The following is a 16,625-nucleotide window of genomic DNA, read 5'->3' on the forward strand; positions in this document are numbered from 1 at the left end:
TTAATGGCATAAAATATAGCAGATGCATATTCAATTGTCTAGTGAATAATTTTTTCATTATAAAATAAAGCATGCTATTATATAAAACCCTATAAAATGTTTTCTAGTGTGTGATTTGAGTAATGGAGAAGTAAAGCAGCAAGTTAGAATCAATATATAAAAAATGAACTGTCCAGTAAGCTTTGGCAAAGTTAAACAAGTTTTGATATTTTAGTCTTTACCCTAGATAGACCTTCCCATTTAGTTCATGGGATTTCTGGTTTACTTTAAAGGAAAGGTTCTAGGTGTGCAACAACTGAGCTTTCATGAGGATTATGGTGTATACTCTAGTGGGTATGGCAGATTGTTTACAAGAAAAGTTAGTTCAAAGACATAACTGCCTTTTTGTGTATTTAAACTCTTATAAAAATCAGGACACAATGCACATACATACACACTTAGGGCCTTGAGGAGTGTGTTGTGTAAGAACCATATTTGTAAAATATAGGTTGTTTGAGAATTACAGAATTATTGCTGTACTCAATGATCTGCTAAGTTTTTAGTTTTTTTTTTTTTTTTTTAATTATCCTTGATTCTTACAGGTTTGCCATTGGTATTTGAGGTTTTAATTCAATGTAAAGGGATATGGCACCAATATTTTGTTAGGAGATGCTTCAAAGAGTATATTACAGTGGATAATGGAAACTCTGAAATCTTTTTAATGATCACTGCACAGAGTTGAGACTGCTGTTCAACAGCTAGGTGACCATGCCTGTGTAAGCGGAACTTCAATTTCCTAATTTTAGAATAAGGATTTGGGGATCCTTAAGTTTTCTTTTAGCTCCGAAATTTACCACTTGAATTAATGTGTGTATTTTCTTTGCTAAAATTTTTTTTAAAAGAGCATAAAATTCTCTGTAATGGAATAAATCATTTTTATTCCTTTTTTATTTTTATTTTTTGTGTGAGTGGTATTGGATATTGAACCTAGGGGTGCTCTACCACTTAGCTAAATCCCCAGCCCTTTTTTTTTTTTTTTTTTTTTTTTTTGACAAAGGTGTCAAGACCATTTATTGGAACAAAGGACTGTTTTTCCAATAAACGGAGCTGGTGAAACTGATATTCATATTCAAAAGAATGAAGTTGGACTCTTTAACACCATATACAAATTAACTCAAAATTAAATATCTGGGGCTGGGGTTGTGGCTCAGTGGTAGAGCACTTGCCTAGCACATATGAGGCCTTGGGTTCGATCCTCAGCACCACATAAAAACAAAATAAAGGTATTGTGTTCACCTACAACTTAAAAAAAAAAAAATATATATATATATATATATATATATATATAAAATACCTAAATGTAAGACCCTAAAATTATAAAACTCTTAAGGAAACAGAGGGCCAAATTTTCATGACGTTGGATTTAGTATTGCTTTCTACGCTGATACCAAAGGCACAGCAACAAAAGAAAAAATTAGACAAATTGGATTTTGCAAGTGAGAGGTTTTGTGTTTTAGAAGACAAAGAGTAAAAAGGCAATACATGGAATGGGAGAAAATACTTGCAAATCACACATTTGATAAGGAAGTAATATCCAGAATGTATAGGGAATTCCTAAAACTCCATAACAGAAACAAAAGAACATGGACTGGGGGTATAGCTTGGTGTTAGGCTTTTTGCCTAGCATGTGTGAGGCCCTTGATTTGATACTCAGCACTGTTGATAATAAATAAATAATAAAAATAAATGAAAGCTAGGGGTAGCACCAAATACCAGTAATCTCAGCAGTTCAGGAGGACTGAGGCAGGACGATTGCAAGTTTGAGGTCAACCTCAACAACTTAGTGAGACCCTGTTTCAATATAAAACATTAAAAAGGACTGGAGATGTAATTCAGTGGTAAAGTGACTCAAGAGTTCAATCCCAGTACCAAAAAAAAAAAAAAGTTATGGAGACGGATGGTGGTGATTAGTAGAGTGCTTAAGCACAAGATCCTGGGTTCAATCCCCAGCACCGCCCCCCCCCCCCCCAAAGTAGTTAAGATATAAATTTGGTGGTATGTATATTGTACCAAATAAAAAGTAATGGAGAAAAAACAATGACAGTTGTTATAATATCCAAATAAGATAGGGGACTGAATGGAGATGTTGGCAGTAAGTAACTGGCAAAATGAGTGGATTGGGGCTGGGGATACAGCCCAGCCCCAGCCCCATTAGTTTTTATTTCAAGACAGGGTCTCACCAAGTTGTGGAGGCTAGCCTCAAACTTGAGATCTGGGACTGGGGTTGTGACTCAGTGGTAGAGCACTTGCCTAGCATGTGTGAGGCACTGGGTTTGGTTTTCAGCACCATATAACAATGAATAAATAAAATAAAGGTGTTGTGTCCATCTACAACCAAAAATAAATAAATAAATAAATAAAACCTTTGAAATCCTCCTGCCTCAGCCTCCCAAGTCATTAGGATTACAGACCATGTGCTACTGTACCTTGCTTTTACTCCAGTTTTTTTTTTTTTTTTTTTAATATTTTTTAGTTGTCAATGGATCTTTTTATTTTTTTATATGTGGTGCTGAGTACCGAACCCAGGGCCTCACACATGCCAGGCGAGTGCTCTGCCCCTGAGCCATGACACCAGCCCTTTTACTCCAGTTTTTTAAGTACATTCCTAAACCTGTTAATGTTCTGAAGAATTTTGTTTGGATTTACTTTAAATTTTCCAATATTAGGTATTTTGTGTATTTACATCCTCCTTTTATTTTACATGTTATTTTTTTGGGGGGTGGTACTAGGGATTGAACCCAAGGGCACTCTACCACTGAGCCACATCCCCAGCCCTATTTTGTATTTTATTTCGAGACAGTGTCTTGCTGAGTTGCTTAGGATTTTGCTATGTTGCTGAGGCTGTCTTTGAACTGGAGATCTTTCTACCTCAGCCTCCTGAGCCACTGGGATTACAGGTGTGCACCACTGTGCCTGGTGTCATTTTTCTTTTTTTTTTTGAACATCTCTTTAGAATGGAATATTTTATCAAGTGAATTGGAGCTGACAGCCACATATGGTATCCTTTGGAAATTAGTGATGCGCTCTCACTCAAAACTAATTTGGACCCTGTGTTCACCAATCCTGTGGGAATGTATCTCCAAAGAGGATTCTCTACCATCATTTTTGAGTCTTATTAGGTGGTCATCAGTCTTGAGAATATCATTTGACCCAGCTGTTCTTAAAATTGATTATGAAGATGTGTTCTAAGATTAATGTTTATTATAGCAACATTATTCAATAATAATTTTGATATAAAAATGATCCAGCAATAGGGATGGGGTTGTGGCTTAGTGGTAGAGCAGTTGCCTAGCATGTGTGAGGCACTGGTTCGATTCTCAGCACCACATATAAATAAATAAAATAAAGGTCGATCAACAATTTAAAAAAAATTATCCAACAATAGACCAATTTTGGATTATCCATTCAATGAAATAATATGTTAAATAATTGTTGATATGAAAAGATACTCATTCTAACTAAAAGTATGTATTCGAGACAGGCTCTTAAGTCGCAAATATACTGGCTTTAACTTGTGATCTTCCTGCCTTGGCCTTCCCAATTTTTTGGAATTACAGGCATCACAGTGCCTGGCAAAATTTAAAATTTTTAACATCAAAAAGAGATATGATCCATTGCCCATATAATTCACCTATTTAAGTATACAGTTTAGTAGATTATTAGGATATCCAGAGAGTAGTGGAGGCATTAGCCCAATCTAAAAGACACCTAGTACTCATTAGCAGTTACTTAACTGTTTCTTCCCAATCCTCCTTCCTGCCTTGGCCTATGCAATCACTGAATTACTTTCCTGTTCTAGCAGTTCATATAAAGGGAACTATACAACTTGTGGTTTTTAGTGATTAACTTTTTATCCTTGGCATAATGTTTCCATATTCATCCATGTTGTAGCATGTGGTAGTGCTTCCATTTCTTATTGTCAGATAATATTGCCCATTGTTATTAATCTGTCATAACTATTCATCATTGACAGACTTTCGAATTTTTCTGCATTTGGCTCTTATGAGTAATGCCACTGTGAACTTAGTGTACACGATTTTTTTTTCCCCTTCTTTCCCATGCAGGGGATTAATTCCATGGCCTGCAGCTTGCTAGGCAAGTACTCTGCCAGTGAACTTCATCTCCAGCCCCCGTGCACTAGTTTTTGTATGGACATAACATTTTCATTCTTTCTTTCTTTTTTTTTGCCGTGCTAGGGATTGAACCCAGGGCCTTGTGCTTACAAGGAAAGCACTCTACAACTGAGCTATCTCCCCAGCCCCCATTTTCACTTCTTGAAGAGTAGAATTCCTGGGTCAAATGCCCTAAGATTAGTCTTTTGAGAAACTGCCAGAATGTTTCTAACGAGCTGTGTATGAGGGTTCTAATTTCTCTACATTGTCTTCATTTGTTATTTTTTCATTTATTTTTTTATTGTGGTGTTAGGGATGCATCCCAGGACTTTGTCTTTGCTAGACAAGTGCTCTGTCACTGAGACATCCCCAGCCACATTTTCTTTTTTATTATATTTTATTGGGAATGAAATATTAGCTTATTGTGGTTTTATGTTTTCCTGATTACTGGCACTGTTAAAGCATCAAAAACTTCTATATTTAAATTTGGAAAGACTATATTATTTAATTTTTGGTGTATTAGAATATGTGAATTTAGGTCAGATGTAGTGGTACATGCTTGTAATCTCAGGTACTGGGGAGGCTGAGGCAGGAGTATTACAAGTTTGAGACTGGAGACTAGCCTCAGTAAGTTGGCAAGACCCTGTCTTAAAATAAAAAGGGTGGTGATATATAGCTCATTGGGTAGAGCATCCCTAGGTTCAATCCCCAGTTTAAAACAAATGTGAATTTATGTATGATTTATTTGAATATCATGAGTCATAAAATAATGGAAAGTGGAACTGAGTGAATCAGAATCTGGGCGAAGGAGCAAGTGGGGAATTTTTAAAAAAATCTATTTAGCAAAATTAAGAATAAAGATTAACCAAGTATGATGAAAAGACGTATGTAAATGAGATGTTGTAAATAAGACCAGATAAATTGATTATTTTTGATGAGTAGATAGTAGACTTTCAAATTGCATTAATAAACAGCCTAGATGTGTCCTTTTTTTTTTTTTTTTTTTTTTTTTTTAAAGTGGTGGTACTGGGGATTGAATTCCACGGGTGTTCTACAGTGAGCTGCTTCTCCTGCCCCCACCCCATTTTAATATATTTTAGTTGTAGGTGGACACAATACCTTTATTTTATTTTTATGTGGTGCTGAGGATCGAATCCAGGGCCTCATGTGTGCTAGGTGAGCACTACCACTAAGCCACAACCCCAGCCCTCCCTGCCCTTTTATTTAATAGAGATAGTAATATAATGCAGTCACAAAGTAGGAGTCAAAATATTGGTGTCTATAAAAGTGAACTTTAAAGGCAAATCATGAGGACAGAAGAATGTAGGCCATCTTTAGTTCCATATAGTTGCAAATAGCATTTACTGTGGCTTAGTTAAATAACACCTGTCCCTCAACACCGTGGTATAAAGTTGAAAATTTGCTACTAACTTTTTCAACCTACAAATTAAGATGTAAACCATAGATGCATACTATGTCACTTTCATAGTTTCTTGGTGATTGATCATTGTGTATTTGTTTCTCAGATCACATATAGACTGTAAAGTATGTAGTTGCCATTGTCTCCAGTGACGGAGCCTAGTGACTTTACCAAAATAAGCAAACGAGGGAAATGATTAGCAAAAATGAAAGTGCAGTAAAGAAATAGTAATAATGCTGGAAGTTAATTTGAATTGAATGTGCGTAGAGTTATAGAATAAGTAGCTAACCTTGTGAATGTAGATGTGCACATTTGGAGAGACATTGAATGTCCAGTCCAAGGAACTTGACTGAAGTAATGAAAACAAGTTTATCAATCTAATGAGGAAAGTGGTTAGAAAGTATAAAGAGGTCCTAGAGGAAGTAACACCAACAAAAACATTAAACATACTTCACAGTGTTGAAGGATAAAATGTTGGAAGAGGATCTAAACTTAAAAAGGAGTATGGGGATTCACCACAGTGTACAAAGTATGCTTACTCCATAGAAGTCATTAAAAGAAGCACTGATCAACTTATTCTTGATTTTTTTTTTTTTTTTTAAACAAAACAAAAGGGCACATTTTAATCTCAGTGTTCCTAATGTTTTGAGTTACACTGTACAAAATAATATTGGGTTTACTATTTTATTTCCTTACCAATTTATAACTTGTCAGTAATAGTATTTAGTGTCATGCTAATTTTTAAATATGTAACAATTTTAATTTTTCCTGTTGATTAAGATTATCTAGAGTGCTTGTTTTTTGATCTCACACTGTCATGCAGAGTAGACTGCCTGTTGTTATTAATTTTTGCCACTTGGGAGACTAAGGCCTGAGACTGAGACAGGAGGGGATTGCATGTTCAAGGCCAGCCTGGGCAGCTTAGTGAGACCCCCATCTCAAAGTAAGATGAAAAGGGCTGGGGTATAGCTCAGTGGCAGAACACTTGCCTAGTATGTGCAGGGCCCTGGGTTTAATGCCTAGTACCTACCGCACAAAACAAAGGAGCCTACCTTTTCAGATGAAGATGGATAATCCAGGTAAAAAATATTTATTTTAAACCCTTATATACTTGAATATCATTGTGGTAGATCAGTCTTTTTTTCAATGGCTTTTAGATATAGAGTCTTACCTAAAAACATTCCATGTTGGAGGATTTTAAACATTTTTCTGTAATAAAAATTTTTGAGGTTTTTTTTTCTTTTCTTGCAGTTCCTTTTGCCATCAGTTTTGATATTAATATGGAACTATAAATGGGGGTACTGTGGGACTTTTTATCTACATTGTTGGCTACGATCCAATTTTTCTCTTTTAGCTTCTAGAGTTTTTGTCTCATTTGACCTTATGAGTCTGTACCTTTAAAATACTTTCTGTACCATTGTCTTTTGAAGTTTCAAGAGGGAAAATTTGTTGAACAAGTTTGTTTTAACTAGAAATAAATTTTTGTGGCAATTCAACTTTGAATTTGAAATTGATTATGTAGTAGGCATGTTGCACTCTTTTAACTGTGTTACATTTCCTATTTTGAGGTAATGGGCAGGAATGATGCCTGTAAAAGCTGAGTATCTTGATGAAAAGATGATTTCAGCTGAAATTTGAATTAAATTTCTTCACAAATAAAATTATTGCCGTGCCTTAATCCTAGCATAGTAATATGTGATATTTTGAAATTGGGATGTGCAGTTAAAATGTTTTGAATATTTTGTGAATTACAGAATTTAAGTAATAAAGATTTTATGTGCCCTAATTATAGAGTTCTCCTTTTTTTTTAAAATTTTTTTAGATATTGATAGATCTTTATTTTGTTCATGTATTTTTACATGGTGCTGAGAATTGAACCCAGTACCTCACACACACTAGGCAATGCTCTACCACTAAGCCAACCACAGCCCTCTAAGCCTTCTTTTAATCAAAATTTTACTTTAAAATCTTACAGTTTTCCTGTACGTATTCATTAGGTCTCTAATTCTTATAGGATGTCAGCAGATAAAAAATTTGTGATGTACATCTAACTATAATAATTTTAAATCTTAGCACATTTTAGAGGAAATTAGTGTCAATTTCATTTTCCTGTTTTGGAAAGTACATATATGAAGCTTGGTGCAGTGGTACATGCCTGTAATTCCAGCAACTCTGAAGGCCGAGGCAGAAGGATCACAGGTTAAAGGCCAACCTGGGCAACTCAGTAAGATCCTATTTCAAAGTAAAAAGGGTTGTGGGTGTATCACACCCACAGTAGAGTGCTTGCTTAGCATGCATGAGGCTCTGGATTCATTCCCCAGCACGAGAGAAAAAACAAAAAGCTCAAGTATAGGTATGTCCACCATCATCGTGAAAATAACTCATACATAATGTCTACCTTTATAGAACTGACAAGACTTATTTTTTGGGCTAGGATTTGAACCAGGGTGCCCAGTTCTCCTACCTCAGCCCCCCAGGTAGTTGGAATTACAGGCATGGGCCACTGTGCCTGGCTTAGAATTGACTCTTTCTAAAGAATTTATATAGGAAGGAGAGATATAAAGGATCTTAGAGATGATACTTAAATACACAAAAACAACAACGTGAAGCAATTTTAACACTATGTTTCAGGGCTAGTTGAAAAAGCAAAATGACCACAAAAAAGCAGAAATGCAAAAACCTATGGCACTGTGTAGACTGTAAAAATGATATTATTCAGAGTAAGAAAACTGAAACAAGTATTATTCAATCTTAGGAATGTTTGCATCAGGTGACAAACGTTTTTCTATTTTGTTTATGACTGAATGACCTCAAAGACTATAATAAGTAATTTGGGATTACAAATAAATTTTAGTGAGTAGACAAATTCACAAATAATCCACAGATAACAAGCATCAATTAAGTGCAGGAAGATTATGTTTTACCTTATGGAGAAAGCACATGTTATATAAGTTGCTGGCTGAGTTCAGTGTATATTTTTGTAAGTATTTTTAAACAGGAGCACACATAAAACAAAGTTATGTGTTGATAGGGTTATGAAACTGTGACTACAGGAATTGTACCTTGTGTATCCTTTAGGAGCATTAGTTCACTGTAATTCAGTGTTCACAAATTGGGTTATGTATCAAATTTTGTCAATGAATTTGTATTTGGAGTGCAGTTAAAGGTTTGATTAATGGTATTGTGACTTAAGTTTTTTGTGTGCTTGTGTTTTTCTTTTATTTATTTATCTTTGTACTGGGAAATTGAACCAAGAGGTCCCTAACCACTGAGCTACATCCCTAGCCTTGTTCATTTATTATTATTATTCTTTGGTGTCAGGGATTGAACCTAGGATACATTACCATTGAGCCACATCCCCAGCCCTTTTATTTTTTATTTTGAGACAGTGTCTTGCTAAATTGATTAGGGCCTCAGTGAATTTCTGAAAGAGGCTTTGAATTTGTGATCCTCTTGCTTCAGCCTCCTGAGTCACTGGGATTACAGGCATATGTCACTATGCCCAGCATAGGTTTGTTTTTTTCTCTTGTAGAAGACAGCAAAATTTACTGTTTTAACCAGGCTTCTGTTAACACAATTGTGCATGTTTATGGGATACAGTGTGAAAGTTGGAGTTATAAGTATTTGAGATATGAATATCTGTGTCTGTATATATGTGTGTATATGAATACATATGTATATATGCAGTGAGTTAAATTGGGGTACATAGCATATCCATCACCTATCACCTCAGATATTGTGTTTTTTTGAGACAGTTTGAAATCTCTTCTAGTTACTTTGAAACATACATTAGTGTTATGTATGTACTAACCACTTTAAAGTGTATATAGTTCAGTGGTGATAAGTACATTTGCATTTTTGTGCAACTTCGGTGGTTTCCCCCCCGCCCCTTTTTCCTAATAGGATTGTAGATTTGGGAGGTTTTTATTGAATCTAAGTACTTGAGGGCTGGGAGTGTAGCCCAGTGGTAGAGCACTTACCTAGCATCAGTGAGGCCCTGGGTTCATTTTTCAGCACTACAAAAAAATTTAAAAAGTCTTTGTAATTAAATCACAGAACATTTATTGTTCTGTAAGCAAGGAGAACCTAAAGAACTTTAAGATTGTTGGAATAGCACTTTATCGGAGCTTTCTCATACCCTGGTGATATTGTTCTAAATAAAGTGAAATCACTAGGATTTAAAATGATCATTGTCTACTTTTTAGTTTACATATTTAAAGTGCATCATAGGATAGTGCTGTTTAATAACATTTAATTGAGGTTGCTTTGCATTCACATCCTTCTCTTTTGTTTCAGTGCTTTTTTAGGACCAAAGGATATATTTCCTTACTCAGAAAATAAGGAAAAATATGGCAAACCAAATAAACGAAAAGGTTTTAATGAAGGTTTATGGGAAATAGATAACAATCCAAAAGTGAAATTTTCAAGTCAACAGGTGAGTCATATTACATAAAATTTAGTATTTATTCAATCGTGGGAAATAACCACAGTCCTGTCTATGAGAAAATAAATGCAGTTTAAAAGCCCTGTGAATTTCAGATTAAATTGTCCTTATTTATGAGGCTGAACCTTGACTTAAAATGTGTAATGAATTGTTGAAATTTTTAATTGCATGGCCAAAGAGATCTCAGAAACTGAGAAATTATCAGTTAATTCCTGAGTGAGAGTTTATTTAATACATTGTTGAAATTAATGCCATTTGTACTTTTAAATTTGGGGTTTTAAACTTGGTGTGTGCTTGAGTTTTCTTATTCTCTTTAATTTCTAAATCCACAAATTGTGTCAGAATACGAACCTCACATGGGTTTATGTGTGTGACTAAAGAACTTACAGTAATATGCAAATTATTGATGTCTAGAAGAGCAGCCTTATGCCTCCTTTTCTATATTATTTGTCCAGAGGGGTTTTTTTGCCCCCCACCTTTTTTTAAAATTTTCATTCATTGTACACAAATGGGGTGCAACTATCGTTTCTGGTTGTACGCGAAGTAGAGTCCTACCATTTGCGTAATCATACATGTACATAGGGTGAGGATGTTTGTCTCATTCTGTTATCTTTCCTTCCCCCCATCCCCTCCCCATCCCTCATTGTCCAGAGTTTTTGTTAACTTGTCTGTGACATAAATTTTCATGGAGTAGTTTGCTTTTACCCAATTTATGTCATTTTTCTTTTTTTTTTTTTTGGTCATTTTTCTTATACAACAGAAATTACTTTTTCTGTTCTAGTATTGATGTTATCTAAAAAAATGTTTTTCTGTATTGCCAGTAGCACTCTTGAATTATGTAAATATTCTCATATGGATGGCTCAGAACTCTTAAATTATTTAAAATAAACAAACCTGGGTGTTTTTGTTTCTTTGTTTTTGGTTTCTTTTTTTTTTTGGTATTGGGGCTTTAACCCCTACGGGTGTGTTACCATGATCCCTCCAGCCCTTTCTTTTTTTTTGTGGTGCTGTGGATTGAACCCAGGGTCTTGTGCTTATAAGGCAAGCACTCTACCGACTGAGCTATCTCCCCAGCCCCCCCGCCCCCAGCCCTTTTTATTTTTTATTTTAAGACAGGATCTTGATAAATTGCTTAGGACCTCACTAAGTTGTGAGGGTAACCTTGAACTTTGCCTTAGCCTCCAAAGTTGCTGGGATTACAGGCGTGCACTACTGTGCTTGGCACAAACAAACCAGGTTTTATACTAGGACAAAAGAGTTGTAAGAGGAGGTCATGTGAAAATACTGAGATGGTTCTTTATTAGTTCATTTTATTAAGACCTAAGGTACCAAAAACTGGGAAGAGTATGAGTAAACTTGTTTTTTTTTTTTAAGCCTTTGAGAACTTTCCAGGTATTCTATCTGGGGGTATTGAAATTATTGATGTTCCAAGGCTGCATTAGATGATCTTATGTGCCTTTATTATCACCTAGTACTTATTTGTCATGGTACTCATCATAGCATATCATAATACTTTTATAGTTGTTTGTAATTGCCACAGACTTTTACTAGCTCTATGAATAAAGGAATTGTTTCCTGTGTGCCCAGCACTGTTACTGTGTGGTAAGAGTAGATATTCACCAAGTGTTTGTTGAATGATTGAATAACCATCCAGCCCATCATAATTACCTCGACTGTAATGAGAGTATATTTGTCCAAATAGACAAAATTGTTCTGTGAAATGTTTTGTAATTTCTCTTGGATCATCTTTCTTGTGATTGCACTTTCGTGGTCTCTTTTCCTCCATTTGTCCACCTAGTTTATTCTATCCTCTTTTCCTATCAACCCAATCTCCAGGTAGTTTTTACCATGTAGATCTATAATTTTCTATATTGCAATAAGAGTAGGTAGATTTTGTGAATGAAACCAAGTAACTTTCTACTGAAAGGATGACTGTGCTGATTTGATGCACTCATTGATTCCTAGGCACAGACACATCCTGAGTGGCACAGGGCTCATGGAAAACTGATGTCCAGACATATACAAAAAAATAAAATTGGCCATCTTGAGTTTTATATTTTTCTATAGTATTATGAAGAGTTCAGGACATTTTTACATCATCTTGTTAATAACTTTGTACTGGGTGTGAAGGCATATATCTATAATCCCATCAATTTGGGAAGCTGAGACAGGAGGATTGCAAGTTCAAGGCCAGCCTCAGCAATTTAACAAGCCTTAGCTTAGTAAGACCCTATTTCAAAATTAAAAAATAGAAAGAACTGGGGATGTGACTTAGTAGTAAAGCATCCCTAGGTTCAGTCCTCAGTACCAAAAACAACATCAACAACAAATAATTTTGTGCATTATCAGCATTCCTTTCATTTTTTTAATTTTTATTTTTGGTGTCTGGGTTTGAATTCATAGGCACTTAATCACTGAACACATCCCCAGCCCTTTTTTAATATATTTTATTTAGACCAGGTTGCTGAGGCTGGCTTTGAACTCATGATCCTCCTGCCTCAGCCTCCTAAAACAGCTGGTATTATAGGCATGCACCACCACACGTGATTCTCCCCCTGCCTTTTTTCTTTAAACAAAAGAATTATCGGGCTGGGGAGATAGCTCAGTTGGTAGAGTGCTCACCTCGCAAGCACAAGGCCCTGGGTTTGATCCCCAGCACCGCGCCAATAGTAGCATTTGAAATAGTTTTTAAATCGTATCCTAAAACAAAGCAGTAAATTTTTAAGTTGTTAAATTTTGTTTTGTGAAATTAATAGTGTTTATTTTGCACAGGCATCAACTAAACAATCAAATACATCATCTGATGTTGAAATTGAAGAAAAAGAAACTAGTGTTTCAAAGGAAGATACTGATCATGAAGAAAAAGCCAGCAATGAGGTATGTTTTCATTTCTCTTGCACTCTTAACCACTTTTGTGTAGCAAGGCAGAAATTGTAAAATGGGTTGTTTAAAAAAATGAATGAGAGCATATTTAAGGTTTGTTTCCAAGGATAAGTATTTTATACAGTATTTTCTTTATGATGAACCGGTGTTTTTATTTGAGGCTATTTTCATGTGCAAAAAATGTCCAACTATAGAGTAGATTAGTATTTGTTAGGAATATTTTTTAAAGTGGAGGATTGTGGGGTGAATGGATGTTCTAGACAGACAATTAAATTGAATTCTTTAATACTTAGGTTGATTTCCACTTCTGTGATTATCTGGGAATGCTCATTTAGCCCTTCTAGGGTTCATGAAATGATTGTTAAATGACTTTCAAATTCTAAGCCACATTTTAAAATTCATAGCCCTAACATCCTGAATAGAATTCTGCTATAGAAAAAGTGGCTTTATGAATTTAAATAGACAAACTTCTGGTGTACAAGCAAGTGTGACTTTTTTTTAATAACATGAGTTGATGGTGGAAATAGTATTCCTGTTCCCCTGGGGAAGATGCTGCCTGTTACTTTCAATTTAGTGTTAAGACTTTTAATGTTTATAATATCAAGGGTCAGAGAAGCAAAACAAACTTTTTTAGTACTTTTGCTGAAACATGTTTGGGACTTTAAGAAGGTTTCCTTTCAGTTTTGTCCTGATTTATTCAGTTTCATCTGCTTTATCTTTTTTTAAGGATGTGACTAAAGCAATTGATATAACTACTCCAAAAGCTGCCAGAAGGGGGAGAAAGAGAAAGGTAATTTCACTAACCATAAGTATCTTTAAAAACTTTATTTTATTTGGATTGAGAAAGAAAAGAAATTATGAAACCTTATTAGAACTTAACCTTTTACTCTAAACCTTTAATTTTTTAAAGGGTAGGTTATGTTGTGAGCAAAACTTTTTCTTCGTGATGTAGCTCTGGTATCCTTAAGGTAAGTTGAAAAAGGGGAAAAAATGCACCAGTTTTCATAACTCTGTTTTTGTTTTCTGTGTAAAATTTGATAGGTGGATAGTAATATATTCTCATAGTGTTGCTAAAAGGATTAAATGATTTAATGCATATAAAATGTTTATAGTAAATCTTGGTCCCAAAATACTGGTATGTGCTATGTAAGTGTTCATCGTTGTGTTGTTATTGTGTCACAATGTTGTGTAAATTGAGTTTGAGTGACATTGTAGGGATATAGGTATCTGGGTAGGCTTTTAATTATGAGTTTTCTTTAAAGTTTTGGTCACACCTTTTTGTCTCCTATTTATGTCTCATATATATATATAGCAAAGATAGAAAATCAAGAGTTTAGTATCTTATAAGGAAGTAAAATATGAAAACAATTATTAATAGCTTTCTATTCTTTGATATGTGCATGGGAGGGGTTGTGATAAGATTTTAAAAGGTAGGCATAATTTTGTCAGGCAGGTGAAGTGGGGAGAAGGATATTGAGACAAGTTGTTGAATCGTGTACATAGGCACATAGATAAAATGTCATTTTCAGCATGTTTGAGTATAATATTGCATTTCAATATTACCATACTTTAAAGTTGGATGGAAGCAGATACAAAACCCCTAGTATTTTCCTGAAGAACTGAAACTTAAGTGAAGGGAAGTCATTGAATCTTGTAAATTTTAGATGCCTCCCCGTTTTTTTGTTGAGGGGGTGGTGCCGGGGAGTGAACTCAGGGGCACTCAACCCCTGAAACACATCCCCTACCCTGTATTGTATTTATTTAGATACAAGGTTTTGCTTAGTGCTGCCCTTTTGTTGAGGCTGACTTTGAACTTTGGATCCTCCTGCCTCAACTTCCCGAGCTGCTGGGATTACAGGCATGCACCATTGTGCCCAGCTTAGATGCCTTCTTCATTAATGATGAGGGTTCAGTTGGGATGGCAAACCCAGTTCACTAAAAAATTCATTCAAAATTTCAGTACAGCTTTACTGATCCAGGCACAGAATTGAGCAGTGAGTAAGGAAACAGGTCTCTGTTTTTGTTGAATTCACATTTTTATCAAGACAGAAAACAGACATACTTCATTTTACTTTGCTTCATTTCACTTTGCAATGCAAACTATTTTTTATAAATTAAAGATTTGTAGCCACTTTGTTGTACAAGTCTTTGCATTTTCCTGGGAACATGTGCTCTGTGTGTCTCTTGTCACAGTTTGATAATTCTCACTGTATTTCAAACTTTAATATGTTAACTATTATGGTGATCTATGATTAATGATCTTTTTAAAAATATATGTATTTTTTTTAGTTATAGATGGACACAATAGTTTATTTATTTTTATGTGGTGCTGAGGATCAAACCCAGTGCCTCACACATGCTAGGCAAGTGCTCTACCACTGAGTTACAACCCCAGCCCCTGTGATTAATGATCTTTGACGTTATTATTCTGTTTTGGGGCATATGAGATAGAGAACTTAATATATATAAATGTTAGGTGTGTCCTCACTGTTCCTGTTCTCTCTCCCTCTCCGATGGACCTCCCTATTCCTTGTGCCATAATATTGAAATCAGACCAGTTAATAACCCTATGATGGCCTCTTGGTATTCAAGTGAGAGCAAGAGTCACACTCCTCTCAATTTAAATCAGAAGCTAAAAAAGCATTAACTTTAGTAAAGAAGAGTGAGTAGGATAGGTTGAAGCTTGGCCTTTCAGACTAGTAGATCAACTTATAAATTGAAAGGAAAAGTTCTCAGAGGAAATCAAAACTGTTACTCCATTAAGTGCAAGAAGAACATGAAACAGACTTATTCCTGAAATGGAGGAATTTTTAGTGGTCTGAAAAGATCAAGCCAGCTGCAACACTGGTGTAAGCCAAAACCTAATCTAGAGCAAGGGTCCTGTATATCTTCAGTTCAAGGCTGAGAGGTGAAGAAGCTATAAAAGTACAGATTGAAGCTAGCAGATATTTGTTCATGACGTTTATGTAAAGAAGCCATCTCTAATGTGAAAGTGCAAGTCAAAGCAGCAGGAGCTGATGTAGAAAGTGCAGAAGATCTAGCCAAGATAATTATATGAAGATGGCTACACTGAACAAGATTTTTCAATGTAGAGGCAACAGTCTTGCATTGGAAGAGGATGCCATCTAGAACCTAGAGCTAGAGAGAAGTTAATGTCTGCCATGAAGGCCTCAAAAGAAAGATTGTTTCTTATTAGGGTCCAGCAGCTGGTGACTTAAAGTTGAAGCCAGTGCTTTTCATTTACCATTCTGAAAATCCTAGGGTCCTTAAAAATTACTACATCTACTCTGCTTATGCTTTGGAAATGTAACAAAAAAGCCTGGATGATGATACAGTTGGTATACTGAGTATTTTAAGCTCATTGTTGAGACCTACTGATCACAAAAAAGATTTCTTTCAAAATATTACTGCTTATTAGTAATGCACCTAGTCACTGAAGAGCTCTGATGGAGATGTATGGAGATGGAGAATAATGTTGTGTTCAAGTGTTCTACCACAACATTTGCTCTGTAACCCTTTGGATAAACAAAGAAAGTGGTTTCTTGGGGTGGAATCTACTCCAGGCAAAGATGCTGTAAACATTGTTGATATGGCAACAAAGAATTGAGTTTTTACATAAACTCAGTTGATAAGGCAGCAGAATTTGAGAACCGACTCCACTTTTTAAAGATGTTCTGTTGGTAAAATGCTATCAAACATTATCACATGCTACAAAGAAATCTTTTGT

At 35.2% G+C, this 16,625-nt stretch overlaps 1 protein-coding gene across 4 annotated transcripts in view; it reads left to right on the forward strand.

The window, feature by feature from the left end:
- Psip1 (PC4 and SRSF1 interacting protein 1) overlaps positions 1–16,625 on the forward strand; it is a 45,928-nt gene that overhangs the window by 9,090 nt on the left and 20,213 nt on the right. For all 4 annotated transcript variants that reach the window (XM_047525802.1, XM_047525805.1, XM_047525804.1 and 1 more), the window contains exons 4-6: positions 9,868–10,006; positions 12,788–12,892; positions 13,626–13,688. In XM_047525802.1, coding sequence (XP_047381758.1) covers positions 9,868–10,006; positions 12,788–12,892; positions 13,626–13,688 — 307 coding nt within the window. The remainder of the gene's footprint in view (positions 1–9,867; positions 10,007–12,787; positions 12,893–13,625; positions 13,689–16,625) is intronic.

The sequence above is a fragment of the Sciurus carolinensis genome, chromosome 14 (genome assembly GCF_902686445.1).
Source record: "Sciurus carolinensis chromosome 14, mSciCar1.2, whole genome shotgun sequence".
NCBI lineage: Eukaryota > Metazoa > Chordata > Mammalia > Rodentia > Sciuridae > Sciurus > Sciurus carolinensis.